Below are 17,994 nucleotides of genomic sequence, written 5' to 3'. Positions count from 1 at the left end.
TAGTAAAATAAAAATATATTAAAAATTACAATCATCCAATATAAATACTTTGCATATCAAATAAGCAAATACAACTGGCCATCCCCTAGCACAATATATGGCATACACCAAGCACTGAATTATTTGCTGAATGAAAAGTAAACACATGATTTGAAATATATGTATTTATTCCTTCCTTAATCATACGTAAAGCTAGCATGACAAATCAATTAATTAACATAATCAACTAATTAACATAATACACATAATGATGTAGTACATTTGCACATTAAACATTCAGTTTTTATATTTAGAATAACCTGCAAAGACTATGTGTAGTATTTGGCAATTTTCCTAAAAATACAAATTTGAATCCTACATAACATTATTCTGGTATGTGGGAGAGAAATCAATTAGCATTTCATTCGAGTAACCAGAACCTAACACATTCAACTAGCTCTGGGGTTCTGAGCTTAGTAAGAGAACAGCATGAAATTATATAAATTATTTTTATCTGTGAAAAACAGAAAAAAAGAAAACTAACCATTCGTGATAGAAATAAATCAGAAGAGGACTAAGAAAACAATGCATGTATCAGAAAATGAGGAATTATACAGGCTACAGAAATACTGTAAAAAGGATTCAAAGTTTATACTTTATGACTATCAAAGATATATTGTATCACCAATCAACCCCTGAAACAAACAGCTTTCTAGGATAACTTAATGAGCTTAGCATTATTGAAGATGGAGCAGCAATGTGAAACATTCAAAAATCAATAAAAACAGCCAAGCTACAAACTTTCTATCAAGTTTTTCAAATGAATTCTTGCCAGAAGAGTAGATAATGGGCAACTCTGCTGAAAATGTGGTCTATAACATTTCCGTTAAAAAACCGTAGAAATGTGGGCACTGATACTTAGAAATCACTTGCTGTGAATTATAAAGAAGAAAAACTATAGTTTTTCTTTCTCAAAACCTTCAACATATAACAAAAAAATGAGAAACTCATATATATATAGTACTTACTCTCTCAATCTCATGACACTTCTTAAGTGCTTCACCAAATTTATTCATTGCCTTATAAGCCTGGGCACATTCTGTCTGGAACCACATGCACTGCATTTCATTCAAATTCTCTACTGCTGATGTTCCTTCCTGTATGAAAATTATAAGACCATTTCTTACCAAATACAGCACTTCATCACAGAATTTAAGAAGGAAAATATGGTCAACTGATAAACGAATTCTTTCAAAATCACTTTCTATCTTTCTAACCATTTTCAGAATTAGAGGAAACACTTATGGGTAAGGAAGTGGAATTATATTTCTAATCACTGAAAAAAAAATGTATCTTTGTAAATAATCAAAAGATCTACATAACTGGAGTTCGAGAGTAACATAAGTAAGAGAACACTAGCACCCAGCAAACAGTCTTAACATTAGTTCCTTTCACCCCTAAAAAAAATTCATCTGAACATACATCAATATAAATCAGAGTTTAAAAACCCACAACCAACTAAAAAGAAAATTTTATTTATGTTTTATACTAATATTGATTTGTTTTCTTCTCCTATGGCAATTCAGCTAAAATCCTACTTTCATACTAAAAATACTAAAAACAAATTTTGAAAAATATACAAGTATAAACTATTCATGAGAACATTAGATGTACAAACCCTTGTAAACTTTGAGCACATTTCTTCAGCCTCTTTTATCAGATTGGCTTTTAGCATGTACTTTGCACACTTAGAATTGATAAATCTGTCTGCTGTGTCCAAGGCCTGGGCCTCATCCATCCACCTCGCAGCTTCTCTAATATTTCCAGCATGCTTATAGAAAAGCAAAATAAACCAGTCAGTATGCTAATTTTACCATGCAGGTAATTAGTTACCTACTGATAAATAACTAAAACACAAATGAGAAAAAAAGGTATTCTTCTGACTGATCTTAAGACCCTAATCAATGCAGACGCATACATTTTGATACTTTTCTGGCCATGTAGAATACAGGCTCTCTGACAGTAAAGACTTGTTTTTGTTTACAGTTATATCTCACTGCCTGTATCAATGTCTGGCACATAACAAATACCCAAAAGTAATGGCTGAATTTAAGAATAAATAATAATTAAAATCTTTAAGTCAGAACAGCATACAGTTCATAAAAGGGTTCATGGTTGAATACCAGGGAAATTCTATTAATATATAAAAGTGCTTATTTTTTTAAAAATTATTGATCAATATTGAAAAGTTAAAAAAAAAAAAAAAAAGGCAAAGATATGGCCTGTAGGGTGGCCTAAAGCAATCATGGAAACATTACTGCCTATTACCGGACGTTCCACGATGTGTTTTAATTTACATTACTAGTCCATCTGTCAAAGCCACAAAATTAATGAGCATAACCTGGCTTTGAAAAGTGCTTTCAAAATAATTCTTAATTTTATTAGTTTTGGTAAAGAAACTGTAAGTTTACAATCTCTTCCCTAAGACCTATTATTACTACTTTATATTTGTATTAAGAAAAAGAAGAGCCAACATTATGATGATGCTAAAACATATGACTGGAGATTTTCAATTAAGACCAAGAAGTTAAGAAGGCAAGTAAAATAGTAAAATCTTCAGTTTTACTTCACTGAGATTACCAGATACTGATCATGATCATACTCCAATATTAACAGAAACAAACATGTCGCAGCAAATTACTTTCAAGTAACTATACTGTTATTACTTAAACCCAAGAAAATAACCAGATGTGTGTGTATCTAAGAATATGTAATATGAATAACCACATATCTGAATAACCACATGCATGTATGTATATCTGCGTGTATACAGAGATAAAAATGAGTAAATTATGACCATGACAAATCTAAAAGTAATCAGACTGAGAAATGTTCTATACTTATTCCAGGTTTTACGAGCCATCAAATGTATCATTTTAATTATCGCTTTCAGAATCTACAAATTATAGAAAGAAGTTTTTATAAGACTCATTACCTTATAAAAAGGGGGGGGGATTTTTACCTTATAGATTTTAGCTTTCACAAGAAAGAGTTCTATCAATGTAGGTGTACTTTCAATAGCAGTATTTATGTATTCCAGAGCAATCGATGGCTGACCAATTTTGTCATAATGTTGTGCCAAGTAGTACTGGACCCAAAGTAATGTGGTTGGTGGTTCCTCTTTTCCATCATCTTTAAAAAGTGGGGGAGGTGGGTGGGAGAGGAAATAAACCAAGATTAGTCATTACATATATTAATAGAGTACCCACCTCCAAATGGCTTTATCTTTATTAAAACGGAAAAGTAGTTTGAACCATTTATTTATGTATCTAGCTACAAAACCATCCTTAAATTTATAAGATCTTTGGAAGGGACCATGTTGTCTGTTCTGTATCATTATAGCCCCTAACACAAAACCTTGAATTTAGTAAAGACTTTATATAATAAATATGGCAGATAAATGAGATCAAAGATATAAAAAAACTACCTAAAAAAGAAACTGAAAGGAATGGGGAGGGGGAGAGACAAATTGTGCTAGTACTATGAAACTATAAAGATCAGGATGTTATTTATGAGGGGTGAAACAGGTATCAGAAGAAACTTTGATTTTCCATTAATGTGAGGTTAAAAAAAAAACCAAAAACGCCTGACTGCTTAATTGGGTTTCTAGCTAATGTACTAAACTATACATAAATATACTTGTGATGTGGGAGTTTTGGGTGATTATACTAATATATTCTAATATTATGCTGATATGCAATGATGCTAATTTAGGTTGAATAAAAACTATACCCCAAAATTGAGATAAGTAAAAATGCTTACTCTACATTTTATTTCATAATTTTTATACGCTCACAAGAAAATGTGTAAGTTAAATATACAACCCACACACTATAAAATACTTTTTTTAATACCAATATCTAAAATCTAAGAACTGTTAATTTGCTTTCAAAGAAAGCAATAGATTGCTTATTTTTATCCTAGTAAAAGCAGGATGGCTCAGTGGACAAACAATAGGAGTGGAACTCACCAACTCCCGATCTGATAGATCTGCAACTAAAGTGCTGCATATTCTTGGGCATGTCATTGAACCTCTTCCACATTTGTAAAATATGTAGGAAAATGCTGATAATCAAAGGAACATCATGATGATTAACCAATGAAACCATGGTAACGCCTTCTAAAAAGTATTATTAAAATTAATCTGAGACCTAGAAACAATGATCAACCCAATAGCAATGAGCACCCCAGGTCCCATACTGGGCTTTCCCACTGTAAGAACCAGGGCTCCTTTGGAATAACAATTGATTCCAGGTCTGCTATGGGCAGTGTACCAGATAAACTGGAATATCTTGTCATACCAAACTGCAAAAAAGCTATCAACTACTACACCATGGTATGTGAAGGCTGGAACCATTCGAAACTGCAATGATTTAAAACATCAAGTATGTTTAAACCCATGAATTCATAATACCTTTAAAATGTGTACTGGCATCTTTGAAGGATGCTACTAAATGAATCCATTATTCTGAAAACTAGTAAAGAAAACAACAAAAAGTAGGAGATAAAGGGGAAAGACGCAGCATTTACCTTGCTTTTCCTATACAAACCAAAATACTGGATAAACAGCTAACAGATGAAGGGAAATTTCTCTTGTAAGATAATAGAAGATGAATGATAGACTATCACCAGTTTGTAATTCCTGACAGTTGCTAACATACAAAACACTAAATGCCTCCTGATGGAAGAATATACTATCACCCCCGCCGCCAAGAAATAACCTTGTCCACCCCCTATATTTAAAGGGGGAAAACAAAAAAAAAGTAGATCTTATTAATCCTCTACTCAGACCTGTCCATGAAAAGCTTAAACAAGTTTGGAAACGTTCTGTATTTGCCCTGGCCAATATGGTAGTAGGAATTGGCTTTACACAGTTACTGAGCAGCACCTGAAATGTGGCTACTGCAACTAAGGAAAGTTTTTATTTTATTTAATTTTAAAAATTTTAATAGTCACATGAGCCTGATAGCTATTATACTAGACAGCACAGCTCTACATCCAACTACCAATTTACAACAAATTCAGAGGACAGAGGAATAACGTGTTAAGCAACACCATAAGAATCCATTCAAGAAAATATGGACTATGGAAAAACTTTAGAAAAAACCCTAATTTTTTAAACAAATAAATTGCAGGAAAAAGAGCAAACAGAAAACCTATGGATTTTTTATAAGAGAGTTGAGACATATCAAACTCAAAGCACAGATTTCACATGGATCCTCATTCAAACAAACTTTAAAGACAAGGGATGTGGGGGGTGATGACATTTCTAAGACAACTGGAAATGTTAAGCATGGACTTTTTTCTTTGATCTTAACAAAGTACTAATGTTCAGTGTAATGATAATATTATGGTTATAATCTTAGACTACTGAAATAGTCATGGATAAAATGATGTGACTGGGTTTGAGATTTTACTTCAGAATACCATGGGAAAAGAGGGAATCAGGTAAGAATATACATGAAATATGTTTTCCCATGAGTTAAAAATTATTAAAACTGGAGGATAGGTAAATGATGGAGGATCATTGTATGATTAAGTCTAGTTTTATAGATGTTTTAAATTTTATATTTTTTTCCAGTAAAATACGATTCTTTTCTTAGCCAAATATTTTCACACAGTGTGCAAATTAATGTATCTCCATCTTAAAAAGAAAAAAAGTTTAAATATACTAAGCTTACTGTCTAAATAATGAATATACTGACCTTCTGATTAAGAATTTCGTAATATATTAAAAATTTCAAGATGTTTTAAAACATAAAACTTGAGCACTTACCATTAGGGTTAAACAACCGGCAGCTTTTTAAAGAGGTTTCATAACCTACTACTAATTCTTCTATGATTGCCACCTAGAGTACAAACAAATAAGCACACTTTAATAAAATATATATATACATGCAGCCACCATTCTTGTACAAAATGTTATTTATTATTTTAAAGAGCTGCATCAACATTCCAAAAACTGGTGTGTGTGCGTGGATGCACGCGTGCACACACACACACGCACACACACACACACTCTCTCTCTCTCTCTCTCTCATGTACACACCCTTTTACAAACCTCTTAACCTAAGGATAAAAACTTAAAAGCAGGGGCACCTGGGTGGCTCAGTGGGTTAAAGCCTCTGCCTTCGGCTCAGGTCATGATCCCAGGGTCCTGGGATCGAGCCCCGCTTCGGGCTCTCTGCTCAACAGGGAGCCTGCTCCCCCCACCCCCTGCCGACCGCCTGCCTCTCTCCCTACTTGTGATTTCTGTCTGTCAAATAAATAAGTAAAATCTTTAAAAAAAACAAAAAAAAAACCAAAAAACTTAAAAGCAAGTAAGCCATACATTTTTGAAGGTATTAAGATGTAACTTTCAGGGTGCCTGCGTGGCTCAGTCAGTTAAGTGCCCAACTCCTGATTTTGGTTCAGGTTATGATCTCAGGGTTCTGGGACTGAGCCCCACATCAGACTCTGCGCTCACTGGCAAGTCTGCTTATTCTTCTCCCTCTGCCCCTCCCCCTGCTCATGCTCTCTCTCTCTCAAATAAATAAAGTCTTAAAATAAAATAAAAAAGATGTAACTTTCTAGAAACTTACTGGCAACTTCTTTCCCTTCTAGGAAGGAGGGAATTTGCATCAAGCTAAAAATCAGGAAAAGGTTGGCTAAAAAGAGGTAATACTATAGGTAACACTACAGATGACTCTTACCTCGGTTCATTTTTATCTCAATTCACATAAATAACACCCACAGTTAACATCTGCCCTCTAAGAATCAAAATTAAAAACTATGTGAAAAGAGAAATTCTGAAAGTACAAAATACCATCAACTCTTGATTTTAAAATGCAAGGAAAAGCATTAGTAAAAACAGAACAGCAGGTGGGTTTCTGCAATCCAGAATAGTGAGTGGATGTCCAGGTTCTGGTTTCTTCTGAGTCATGACTATACCACTTGCTCCTGGCTTTGTAAGAGATCTGTGAACACTTTTAATTTATTAATTCCCTTCCTCACTTAATCCATCTATAATGGATTTGTTACTATAGAAGCTCTCCTAAATGACCTCAACTTAACCGACTCAACAGATTAACACCAGCACTCTCCATTACCTCGAAAATTGTGAGGACTGAATGGTCATAGCTAGGTTATTCTGGTGTGCCCATGTTCTTCTGCTCCCACAAGGTGAGCTACCTGCTTACTAAGAGTTTTGTTTTCCCAAACCTGTTTGAATCAGTTCCAGTTATTATCATCATTACAGAATTCAATATTATGCAAACAATAAATGAGAATGAAAGAAAAAACTGTTTTACGTTGAATACCATGGAAAGACTCAAGGATAAATTAGATACTTCTAACAAATTAAGGTTTCAATGATACAACCACAAAAGGGAAAATCATTAATAAAGAGGCTTCTATAATCAAGATTGCTTTGTAAGCATCCAGTTCCCATAATATTGGTACTGAAAACAAGAGATCACATTTTATGAATGTGATTTATGCAATTTAAAAAAGAGTGAAAGTCATCATAAAGCCTATAGCTTGGGCCTCTCAACAAAAGACTGGAAAATAAGCACACCTTCTGTGCTTTAGGTTAAAGTGTTCAGCATGTTCAATTTGTCCCATCTTTCTAATTCTTCACTGTAAACTGATTTCTATTTAGTCAACCAACATGTCTTGATGTCACTGTACTTGCAAGCAAAATAATCTAAATTAAAATTAAAACGGCCTCTTAAGAAGCAATTTGAGCATTTTTATACATAGCTCAAAGAGTAAGTTAACTTACTGGAACAGCAAACGAACTGCTGACAGAATTTTCTTTCCACCAAATAAAGAAGGAGAAAGATTACTAAGCAAAACCTTAGTTTAAAAATCACATCTAACTTTCACCATGAACAAGGATTAGAGAAAGTACTGAAGAAATCACTACCTTACGAACTTTCCATTCCTACACAGACTCAAAGTAAATAGCAGAAATAAAAGAGAAAATAGGAAAATAAAGAGGTACAGAAGCATTTAAACTGCAAGACAGGAAAACAAATACCAGATTCACCAAATGTGTACCATGTACACAGATAATCAGGAATCAACAATTCCAAATACTGAGCAAAGAAATGATAGTGGGGGGGGAATGGTATTTTGCTTTACCTTTTCTTTATCTTTGTATAATGACCTCAAAGTATTGAAGACTGGTGGACAACCTTTGCTGAAATTCATCCTTAGAAACTTATCCAAACATTCTTTAAACTTCTCACCTTGGAAGAAAAAAATTCTGTTGATTTGCATTTACCCAGACAACTCTAAAATGCATACTTTAATATTAATATGCATATTCATATATCTAAAACCAAGAAAACAAACTGTAAATCCTAACATCATTTTCATTCCTTTGCAATTACTCTCACCAGATAAAAAGTTCAATGGTAGTCTTCTTGGCACCAGTCCCCTGGGATATTTAGTCCAGGCTTCCTCATAAATTTTTAGTCGTTCTAACATATTAGCTGCAAACAAAGAAAAAATTATTTTTTATATAACTTGTATGTTTTTTCTCACAAATTATAAATTTCTCCAAATATATATAAATCTTATTAAGCAGAAAAGTTGAAGGTGAAAAGAAAATTTCAAATAACCACCCAAATACACCAATCATTTTAGAGTATTTTTTCCTAATATTTTCATATTTTAAATATCTATAATCATCTAAAATACATAATTTTTTAATCCATTCTGCTTTAGGTACCTTTCAGAATCTAAGGACTCAGAGTTTACTTTATTTCTAAGAAAATCTTGGTTATGTTTCCATAGCTTCTCTACTATTCTCTTCAGCCTATCCTTTATTACAGAACTTTTGGATCTATCCCCTCATCTTCCATTTTTCCTTATTTCTTTTATATTTTCTTTTACTCTTAGCTGAGAGCTCTCCTCGGTTTAGTCTTCCAGTTCACTAATTTCTCCTCACTTGTGGACTCTCTTCCATTCAATCTGTTAAGATTTTTATGTCGAGAAGTAGGCTTCTCATTTCTTAAATTCCTAATTGTTACTTTCTCAAAACTTCATAGTTCATGGCTACAATTCCCTTTTTTCATCTTAGATTCCTCCATTTACTCTCTTTTGCTGTACTAATGATAACCATTCCTTGTTATAAGGTTTCTCTTGTATTTATCAATGTATCAGTAATGGCTCACTTCCAGTCTTGAAGGAGACAGCCTCAAATCAGATTATCATGGCTAAGGACCTTATTTGTAGATGACATGTTTCTAGGTCTGTCCTCCCAAGTAGGTCCCGTTCATGGGAGAGGGTGAAGGGAAGTTGTGGGGAGACTCTCTGGACCCAAGTTCATTTGAGTGATGGAAATTTAGTCCCTCTTCCCACATAGGAAACAGTATTGCTCTTTCAGCTTGGTTACATTCATATGCCCTTGGGAGGCCATGCTGCTGTGGACACAGAAGTTAGGCTTGTTTCTTTCCTTTAGGGAGATATCTCTGTAAGTAAGGAGACATTTCTATCCGTAGGAATTTCCCTTTCAATTTTTGTAGCTGCCATGCCATTTGTGAATTTCTGCAAGTTGTTTCTGAATTCTTTTCTCAACTATTTCTATAAATGTGTGGAAGAGAAGTTTCAGAAAATGCTCACTCTCCCATTTTAAATGGAAGTTTGCTACTGGACTTTTGTATTCAGATTCTGAAACCAATTCTTTTTTTTTCCTGAAATCAATTCTTAATGACTATTTTCTAAGTTATGCTTTTCAATGAGTTAATAAAATATTTATCAACAAAAGCTGCAACTAAAACTTAAAAGTTTTAATACTACCTGGTTTGAGTGCCTTTTCCAGACCTTTGTAATAGGCCCAGTTTTCAGGATTTCTCTCTTGTAATCCTCTATAAACATCGGCTGCATCTTCCAAACGACCTAACTGCAACAGAAGTTCCCCTGATGAAAAACAAATTAAATTAAATAGATATCTTCTGATTATAACTTTAACTTTTCCTTAAACTTTCTCTTAAAGCCTCTCCAATGTTGGGAATTGGATTCGGTATCATCCTAAATTCCCAATACCCTTCAACAAGACTACCGTATTATTGTCTCTTTTTGAAGTTCTTATGTAGAAATGCCATCCTTTCCACATCCTCAACTGATTAAGGTATTTGTCTAACTACAGGCTATTCCCAAATTCACTAAACACAGTTACCAAGCCACCCACCTACTACTTAATTATGCCTGACATAACACAATTTCGTATCTGAATTATTGACCAAATCCAACACTCTAACCTTATGATGTCCAAATAAATTATAAAAGGATTCAGCTATAGCAGCCCACAGTCATGGCCACATTCAAAACCTGCTTTTTCTAGCTCTTCCAACTACCAAATAGGGCACCTATCTTGCTTTAAGCTTCACTGTCTTGTCTAGCTTATTACTGTCTCACTAATCTTAGAGAAAAACCAATTCCCTTTCCTTCAGACCCTTCAGTAAGTCACAGATTCATTGCTGGTTTTCTCTGAGCTGCACAACAAATCTCATCCCCAAATGACATTGAGAGACGCAAATATCAAAATCCGTCTCAAAACACAAGGCTCCCTTATTTACCAATTTCAAGGCCTGGATCATCCCAAATGTTTGCTTGCTACACACCTTCTCACAAAACGCCATTAGAAGAATGGACAGAGACACCAGTTTCACTAGAAATCTATGAGTTCCAAAGTCAAATGAGCTTCAAACACTGCTCAGATACACGTTTCCTTATCTTTAATGGGTTTCCATCCACCAAAGGCATTATTTTCAAACCACAACTTCACCCTTGCACGCTCTGCTCTCATCAGACAATAAAGACAAACACAGGGTATTCACTGTGTGCCAGTAACTTTCAATGGTTTCACATGCATTAAGTTATTCAATTCTCAAAACACTATTATTTTTGGGGCACCTGGGTGGCTCAGTGGGTTAAGGCCTCTGCCTTCGGCGCGGGTCATGATCCCAGGGTCCTGGAATCAAGCCCTTCATCAGCTCTCTGCTCAGCAGGGAGCCTGCTTCCTCCTCTCTCTCTCTCTGCCTACTTGTGATCTCTGTCAAATAAATAAATAAAATCTTTAAAAAAAAAAAACCATTATTTTCATCATTTTAAAGCAGAGAGAACATAAGCAAACTTGCTGAGGGACTTTCAGATAGTTAATTGTTGGAATCAGGATTTGAATCCAAGTAATTTGGCTTAAAAAGCCCATATTCTTAACATCAGTGGCTCTCAGCCAAAGGCACTTTTGTCAATATCTGGAGACATTTTTTGGTTATCACAGTAAGGGATAGGGTTGTGCCTCTGGTATTCTGGTAAGTAGAAGCTAGGGATGTTGTTAAACGTTCTACAACATATAGGAAACTTCCACCCCCAACATCTCAGTCCCAAAACAGTGCCAAGGTTGACAAACCTGCTCTCTACTAATCAAAAGCCTACCTCACTAAGAACAAAAAAATCCTGCGACTTTTCTCGCCTATACTATACCCACCCAACATTTCCTTAATTTTCTCCCACCTCTTCTTTGTAGAAGGAACCGGTGATTTAAGAATCAACAATGAAACTTTCTGCTATTATGCCCTCTCACCCACTCCAGAAGTTTGCAAATTATTCAGACCACTAACAATGCCTTTATTACTGGAGTTTCCAAAGATTAATGTTCTACTACTCTCAGTTCCTTTCTATTCTCTTTATATACCCCATCTCCATCACCTGACTCACTGTAATTATCAATACATACTTTTTGGAATGAAATGATGGCTGTTTCCTATTTCACTGAGAACATGGAAGCAATGAGAAAGGAACTCCCAAATACCCACTACATCTATATATCTACTTGCCTATATATTCTACCTTCTCTTGCTACTGTGAACTATTCATGTTGTTATCTAAAGCTAATCTTTCAAGTTATCCACTAGATCACATCTTCTCTGTTGTATCAAATATTCTGTCTCTACTGGATCATTCTCCAGTGAGCCTAAGCAGATACTTTTGATTCTGTATTCTATTTCACCTAGCACAACCCCACTTATCTGTTTTCCTAGATAACAAAACTCCTTTTATGAGTCATCCATGCATTCTATCTTTAATTTCTTGACTTCCAATGTCATTTAATTCTACTTAATTTGTTTAACTTTTTCCACCCTCCTTCCAAATGTTCAGAAAGAAAATGCTTTTGTTAAGGTCACCAATGACTTCCAAATTCCTAAAATCCACTGATCAATTGTGAATCCTCACCTAACTTGATCTGTCATTCTTTCTTGCTAATATAATTATCAAAGTGATCAAATGAAATGAGGTACTTAAGAGTATTTTGAAAACTAGCATGTATTTTGACAAAGAAACAAAGGTCCAAGCCTTGTGACTGGTCATACAGCTAGTTATAGTAGCCAATACAGAAATCCAAACTAGTTTTTTCCAAGCTTGTGATCTTCCCATGAAGTCAGAAATACCCTTCCTTTATAACTAATAGATTGTTACAGAATGATCAATTCAAAGGAAAGTCAGCTCTTCTGGATCTATAGCTCACAAATGAGCTCCAGCAGAGGTACAGACTTCCATTTTTTTTTTCTTGCCAATAGCAGTATCCTCTGCTGAAAGCTCATCTGGCAAATAATGGTCATATCCACTATGTAAGCAAGTACTGTACTTTTTTTTTTTTTTTTACTGTCCAAAGTATTTGTTAGTTGTTTATTTTTCAAGACAAACAATTCCATAACCCAATATCCGTGCTTCATAGTTCAGGAACACAGGTCAGTGACAAACTTCAACTGAACTCAACCCAAAGCAATTCTATACATTCCAAAATCCCTTTGCACTCTGAAAGATACCAGCCTTCTTCATCTCAAAATCTTTCATGGAATCATAATTTCTGTAGAAATCTGCATATGCTTTCTTTCTTGGTTCGGCCACAGCAAACTTAGAGAAAGCTGCAACCCCCAGGGATACACAACAAAGGCTCCAACAACATAAAATCACAGATGCTTGGCCAGAAGGCCTCGCATCGGAGGTTTCATCAAAGCACTGGAAGTCATGGTAGTTATGCTCCTCAACACCAACCTCAAACCTAACCAAGTACCGTACTTTTTTAGTGTTCAACTTCAACAGGAGCCAAAGGAATCTGAAACCAAGCAAATATCAGTTCCCTGGACTAACCCAGGCAAAGAGACATTTCAGATGGTAATTCTTAGAAAAGTACTTCTATTTTCAGTTACTGGTTATTCTTCTTTCATTTTCCATAATAAGGTCCTCAAGTTTTAAAACCGAGACTCCTTTTTTCAGCCTTCTAATAAATGGCAGCATTAGAGAGCTTTATTGAGGGATCTATCCCTCTTATCACAATCCAAACACATAAAGCCAAATGTCTGGTTTCAATTCATATTCTATGTCCAGAAAGACATCCAAATAAACTAGAAAGACCTCATTATTGCCCCATATATACTTCAGTAATGACTGATTATCAACAAATATTACTGTCAATATAGCAATAGTTTTGCTAATAAGCTGTTCCTAAGAAATTAATTCCTGCCTTATAAAATTAAGCAATTACCTCCTGTATTTTGATCAAACCCTATTAATATTTTCAAGCCAAAAACTTTTTAAAGAAAAATATCCTGAGTCACTTCATTTAATCTTGTTTTTTACAATTATTCTTTCCTATATAAACATCCATTGTTTAAATGTGTATTTTCCAACATTACAAATTATTCAGCACGTATGAGCAAGAAAGAGATTTTCTATCACCAAAAAGCTGAATTATATTCAGTTATCAGCAGCAACTAGTTTTTTAGTCTTGCTCTTTGTCATAACTTAATACTAGCATAAATGATATCCTTTAAAGAAAAATACCTTTGGGGCACCTGGGCGGCTCAGTCAGTTAAGTGTTCAACTCTTGGTTTTGGCTCAGGTCATGATCCCAGGGTCCTGGTATAGAACCCCACATTAGGCTCCCTGCTCAGCAGAAGTTGGCTTCTCCCTCTGCCCCCACCCCCACACTTGTGCGCGCACAGGCTCTCTCTCTCTCTCTCTCAAATAAATAAAATCTTTAGAATAAATAAGTAAATAAAAATAAAAAATTTTTAAAATACCTTTGGTTTCTTCTACAGCAAGTTTATCACAAATTTGCTTTTCATAGGTACAAAGATGTTCCAGGGCTTCTCTATAGAGACCTGCTTCCCGAAGAACTTGGTTCTGATATAAAAGGAGTTCACTATATTCATAATCCACTTTATCAGGGGATGTCTATATATGGATATAAGGAATACTAACAGTAAGAATTTTGTTTTCATATTAAAAAACCATTTAAACACTCAAAATACATTTAAGAAATCAAAGGATAATAACTGACAAAATTCATTTTCTAAAAAGTCTTAAACATTTGTCTAGAGAGCAACTAAGTAAAAAATGACAGTATTAATTTATTAACTGAATAAACTTAGAATCCTTAAGTCCTTACATATAATTAGTAAACAGGGGAGAAAGGAAAGCTCTTACTTAAGAGTAGAATGTCAAATAATAAATCTAGAAAAAGTAAGAGAGTTAAAGAATCACCACTTTTTAACTATCATAGAACAGTTGATTCAGGCAAGAATCACAATCGATGAATGTTAAAACTAGTGGTAAGTTTGATGAAGAACAGGCTACTCATAAAATCTCAAACTGTTTACTAAATACAGAGAGGAAAAAAATAACAATTTTTTAGTATAAAAAGCCGGCAGGCACCACCCTAACCAAGTAATTAAACAGAACAAAAAAACCTTCTGCACTTCTCAATGTGATGAACAGAGAAGGAGTAAATATAACTCCTGTAGTTTCCTCCCCCAAATTCTTAACTATTTCTAATAATGAAGAAACATCAAAGAAATCCAAATTGATGGACATTCCACAAGCACCTGCTGTACTCGTCAAAAATTTCAATGTCATGAAATACAGATAAAGTCTTTGAAATTTTCAGATTAAATCAGACTGCAAAGAAATGATAACTAAATGCAAAGTATGATTCCATTAATGGGGGGAATCTTAGAAAGGATATAAATAGAGCAATTAATATATTTTTAATATGAGCTGTGGATTAGATAATAACAGTCTATCAATGTTAAATTTCCTAATTTTTGATAATCTATATTGTAGTATGTATAGAGTTAATAACGATAAGAATTATTCTCAGGAAATATCACACTAACATAACAGATTTAGGAGTATAAGATCAGGGTGTCTGCATTACTCTCAAATGTTTCAGGAAAAAAATTTTAAAAGATAAGTAAATAATAAAAATTGTAAAGTAAATGTGCCAAGTATTATCATTAATGTGACTGAACTCCTATATGGAGTTCTTTGTACTAGTCTTGCAACTCTTCTTGAAGTTTGAAACTATTTCAAAATAAAAAATTTGCAAGTCTCTATGCACTTCTTTTTTATGATTATACTTAGAATTAGACCCAGTTTACTAGGTCTGGCTTCTGGTTGTTACCTGTTGTGTTTTCCTAAATTCTTCTAAAATCTTTGCTGCCATTTCATAATCTTCTAATAAATGGTAAGCAATAGCATAACCAATCCATGATGCTCTCTGTGCAGGGCGAAGCTGAAGTAATTGATACCTCGTTTCCTTTAAGGGGGAAAAAAACCACTTTTTCTTAGGTTTACAGTGAAAGCAAATGCTCTTTAAAAAGATTATATTAATTTATCCAACAATGCTGAGTAATTTGCAACACAACACTGGGAATAATAACAGAAAATAGCTACAGACACCCATATTGTATAGCTTTATAGGAGCAAAACAATATTTGGTAAGAAGTACAATGAGCTTCCAAGATAATCTTGTAACTGTTTTAGAACTTAAGACTAAATATGCTTTATTAATTCCTGAACTACTTTAAAAAAGAGAGAGACAGCATGAGAAAGAGTACATAAGAAAAACATTTTTTAAAAATACAGGGCCCAACTACTGAGTTAAGATCTATAGAAAACAACTGAGCAGGTACTACATGAACTTTATAGATTTGAATTAATAGACTGATGTTAAGGGTTAAAATATAGGCACAAAGGGGCGCCTGGGTGGCTCAGTGGGTTAAGCCGCTGCCTTCGGCTCGGGTCGTGATCTCAGGGTCCTGGGATCGAGTCCCGCATCGGGCTCTCTGCTCAGCAGGGAGCCTGCTTCCCTCTCTCTCTCTCTCTCTCTCTGCCTGCCTCTCCGTCTACTTGTGATCTCTCTCTGTCAAATAAATAAATAAAATCTTTAAAAAAAAAATAGGCACAAAGACAGAATAGTCTCAGCAGAGGTAAAAAGAAGAAACAGGGACGCCTGGGTGGCTCAGTGGGTTAAGCCGCTGCCTTCGGCTCAGGTCATGATCTCAGGGTCCTGGGATCGAGTCCCGCATCGGGCTCTCTGCTCAGCAGGGAGCCTGCTTCCCTCTCTCTCTCTCTCTGCCTGCCTCTCCGTCTACTTGTGATCTCTCTCTGTCAAATAAATAAATAAAATCTTTAAAAAAAAAAAAAAAAAAAAAAAAAAAAAAGAAGAAACAAATACGCTTTCCAGAAAAATGTGAGAACTAAAGGTTGTATTTACACGTTAACAGCAGACTAAGGCATTGCCTATTTGAGGAACATCAATGTTAATTTTCACTGAATTAACTCCATTCTACACAGTAATCCAATTCTGCCTCAGTAAAATAATTTATTTAAAAAATCTGCTTAGTCTAGTCATAACATATACACAATCACTACTAGAAGATGAATAAGAGTCAATCCAATTCTGTTTAAAAACAAAATTTTGTTTTCAGTAAGTACTCACAGAAGTTTTAAATATTTTAATACTACTTTCCCCTTAGAATAAAAACAAATGGCTATTTTACTTACCCTGTAACCCTCAAGATCTCTCATTTGAATCTGTAGTAAAGAAAGGTCCCTTAAGATTTGAAGATTGTCTTTATCCCATTTTAATGCATTCCTATAACATTTAATGGCTTCATCATATTTCTTGTCTGACCTCTGGAGAAGGCCATAAACATGCCAACCTAAAGGATTTAGTTAAGGACACAACCTACAAGTCAAGAAATAATATTCCAGTAATATTTCTCAAGAAACTCAGAAAACTACAGCTATTTATAAAATTATAAGCTTTAAGGAAAAAAAAAGGAGAGAATATAAAGATGGAAGTTTAACACTCTAGAAAACAACCCAGCTTTTTGAGCCAGAGAAAAAAAGGACTCACTCACCAGAGAAAAAAGGACTCTTATTAGCTGTGACCTTGGTAAGTTACTTAGTCTTGCTTTGTTTCCTTAATTATAAAATGTAAACAGAAAGTTTACACAGCACAGTTTCATAACTAAATGGAAAAGACTGGTACAAGATAAATGCTCAATAAATGTTATGAATTATCTATTTATTGAGAGCAAGAGAGAGCGAGTGCACATGCGCACATGAGTTTGGGGGGTGGGAGGGAATGGGATGTGCATGGTACACAGAGGGATAGGGAGAATCCCAAGCTGGCTCTACACCACTGGTCTGGATCTCAGGACCCTGAGATCATGACCTGAGCCAAAATCAAGAGTCAGACGCACTGGGTGTGGTGCATAAACAATGAATTTTGGAACACTGAAAAATAAAATAAAATAAAATAAAATTTAATTTAAAAAAAAAAAGAAAAAAAGTCAGATGCATAACCAACTGAGCCATCCAGGTACCCCTGGAATCATCCTTACTTTTAAAAGAAAAAAAGAGGGAATTGGTATATACATGACATATAATTATTTTACATCATGTACATTTTCTTTAACTAACAATATCCTTAGTATAGAATGTTTAGTGCAGTTCAAAGTTCCTGAAAGTCAATACACAGAAGATAAAAACCACATGTAAGATAAAAATTCATTTAGCAAATAATTAAAATATCTTAATAGGGGCGCCTGGGTGGCTCAGTGGGTTAAAGCCTCTGCCTTCGGCTCAGGTCATGATCCCAGGGTCTTGGGATGG

At 34.5% G+C, this 17,994-nt stretch overlaps 1 protein-coding gene across 2 annotated transcripts in view; it reads right to left on the bottom strand.

The window, feature by feature from the left end:
• NAA15 (N-alpha-acetyltransferase 15, NatA auxiliary subunit) overlaps positions 1-17,994 on the bottom strand; it is an 83,110-nt gene that overhangs the window by 26,768 nt on the left and 38,348 nt on the right. For both annotated transcript variants that reach the window (XM_047718471.1, XM_047718472.1), the window contains exons 4-13: positions 16,879-17,036; positions 15,494-15,628; positions 14,112-14,265; positions 9,826-9,945; positions 8,421-8,516; positions 8,164-8,270; positions 5,816-5,888; positions 3,002-3,171; positions 1,658-1,810; positions 1,008-1,136 (exon numbers count right to left, since the gene is read on the bottom strand). In XM_047718471.1, the coding sequence (XP_047574427.1) occupies positions 1,008-1,136; positions 1,658-1,810; positions 3,002-3,171; positions 5,816-5,888; positions 8,164-8,270; positions 8,421-8,516; positions 9,826-9,945; positions 14,112-14,265; positions 15,494-15,628; positions 16,879-17,036 (1,295 nt within the window). The remainder of the gene's footprint in view (positions 1-1,007; positions 1,137-1,657; positions 1,811-3,001; positions 3,172-5,815; positions 5,889-8,163; positions 8,271-8,420; positions 8,517-9,825; positions 9,946-14,111; positions 14,266-15,493; positions 15,629-16,878; positions 17,037-17,994) is intronic.

This window comes from Lutra lutra, chromosome 2 (genome assembly GCF_902655055.1).
Source record: "Lutra lutra chromosome 2, mLutLut1.2, whole genome shotgun sequence".
Classification (NCBI taxonomy): Eukaryota; Metazoa; Chordata; class Mammalia; order Carnivora; family Mustelidae; genus Lutra; species Lutra lutra.
This window is presented reverse-complemented; position numbering and strand designations above follow the sequence as displayed.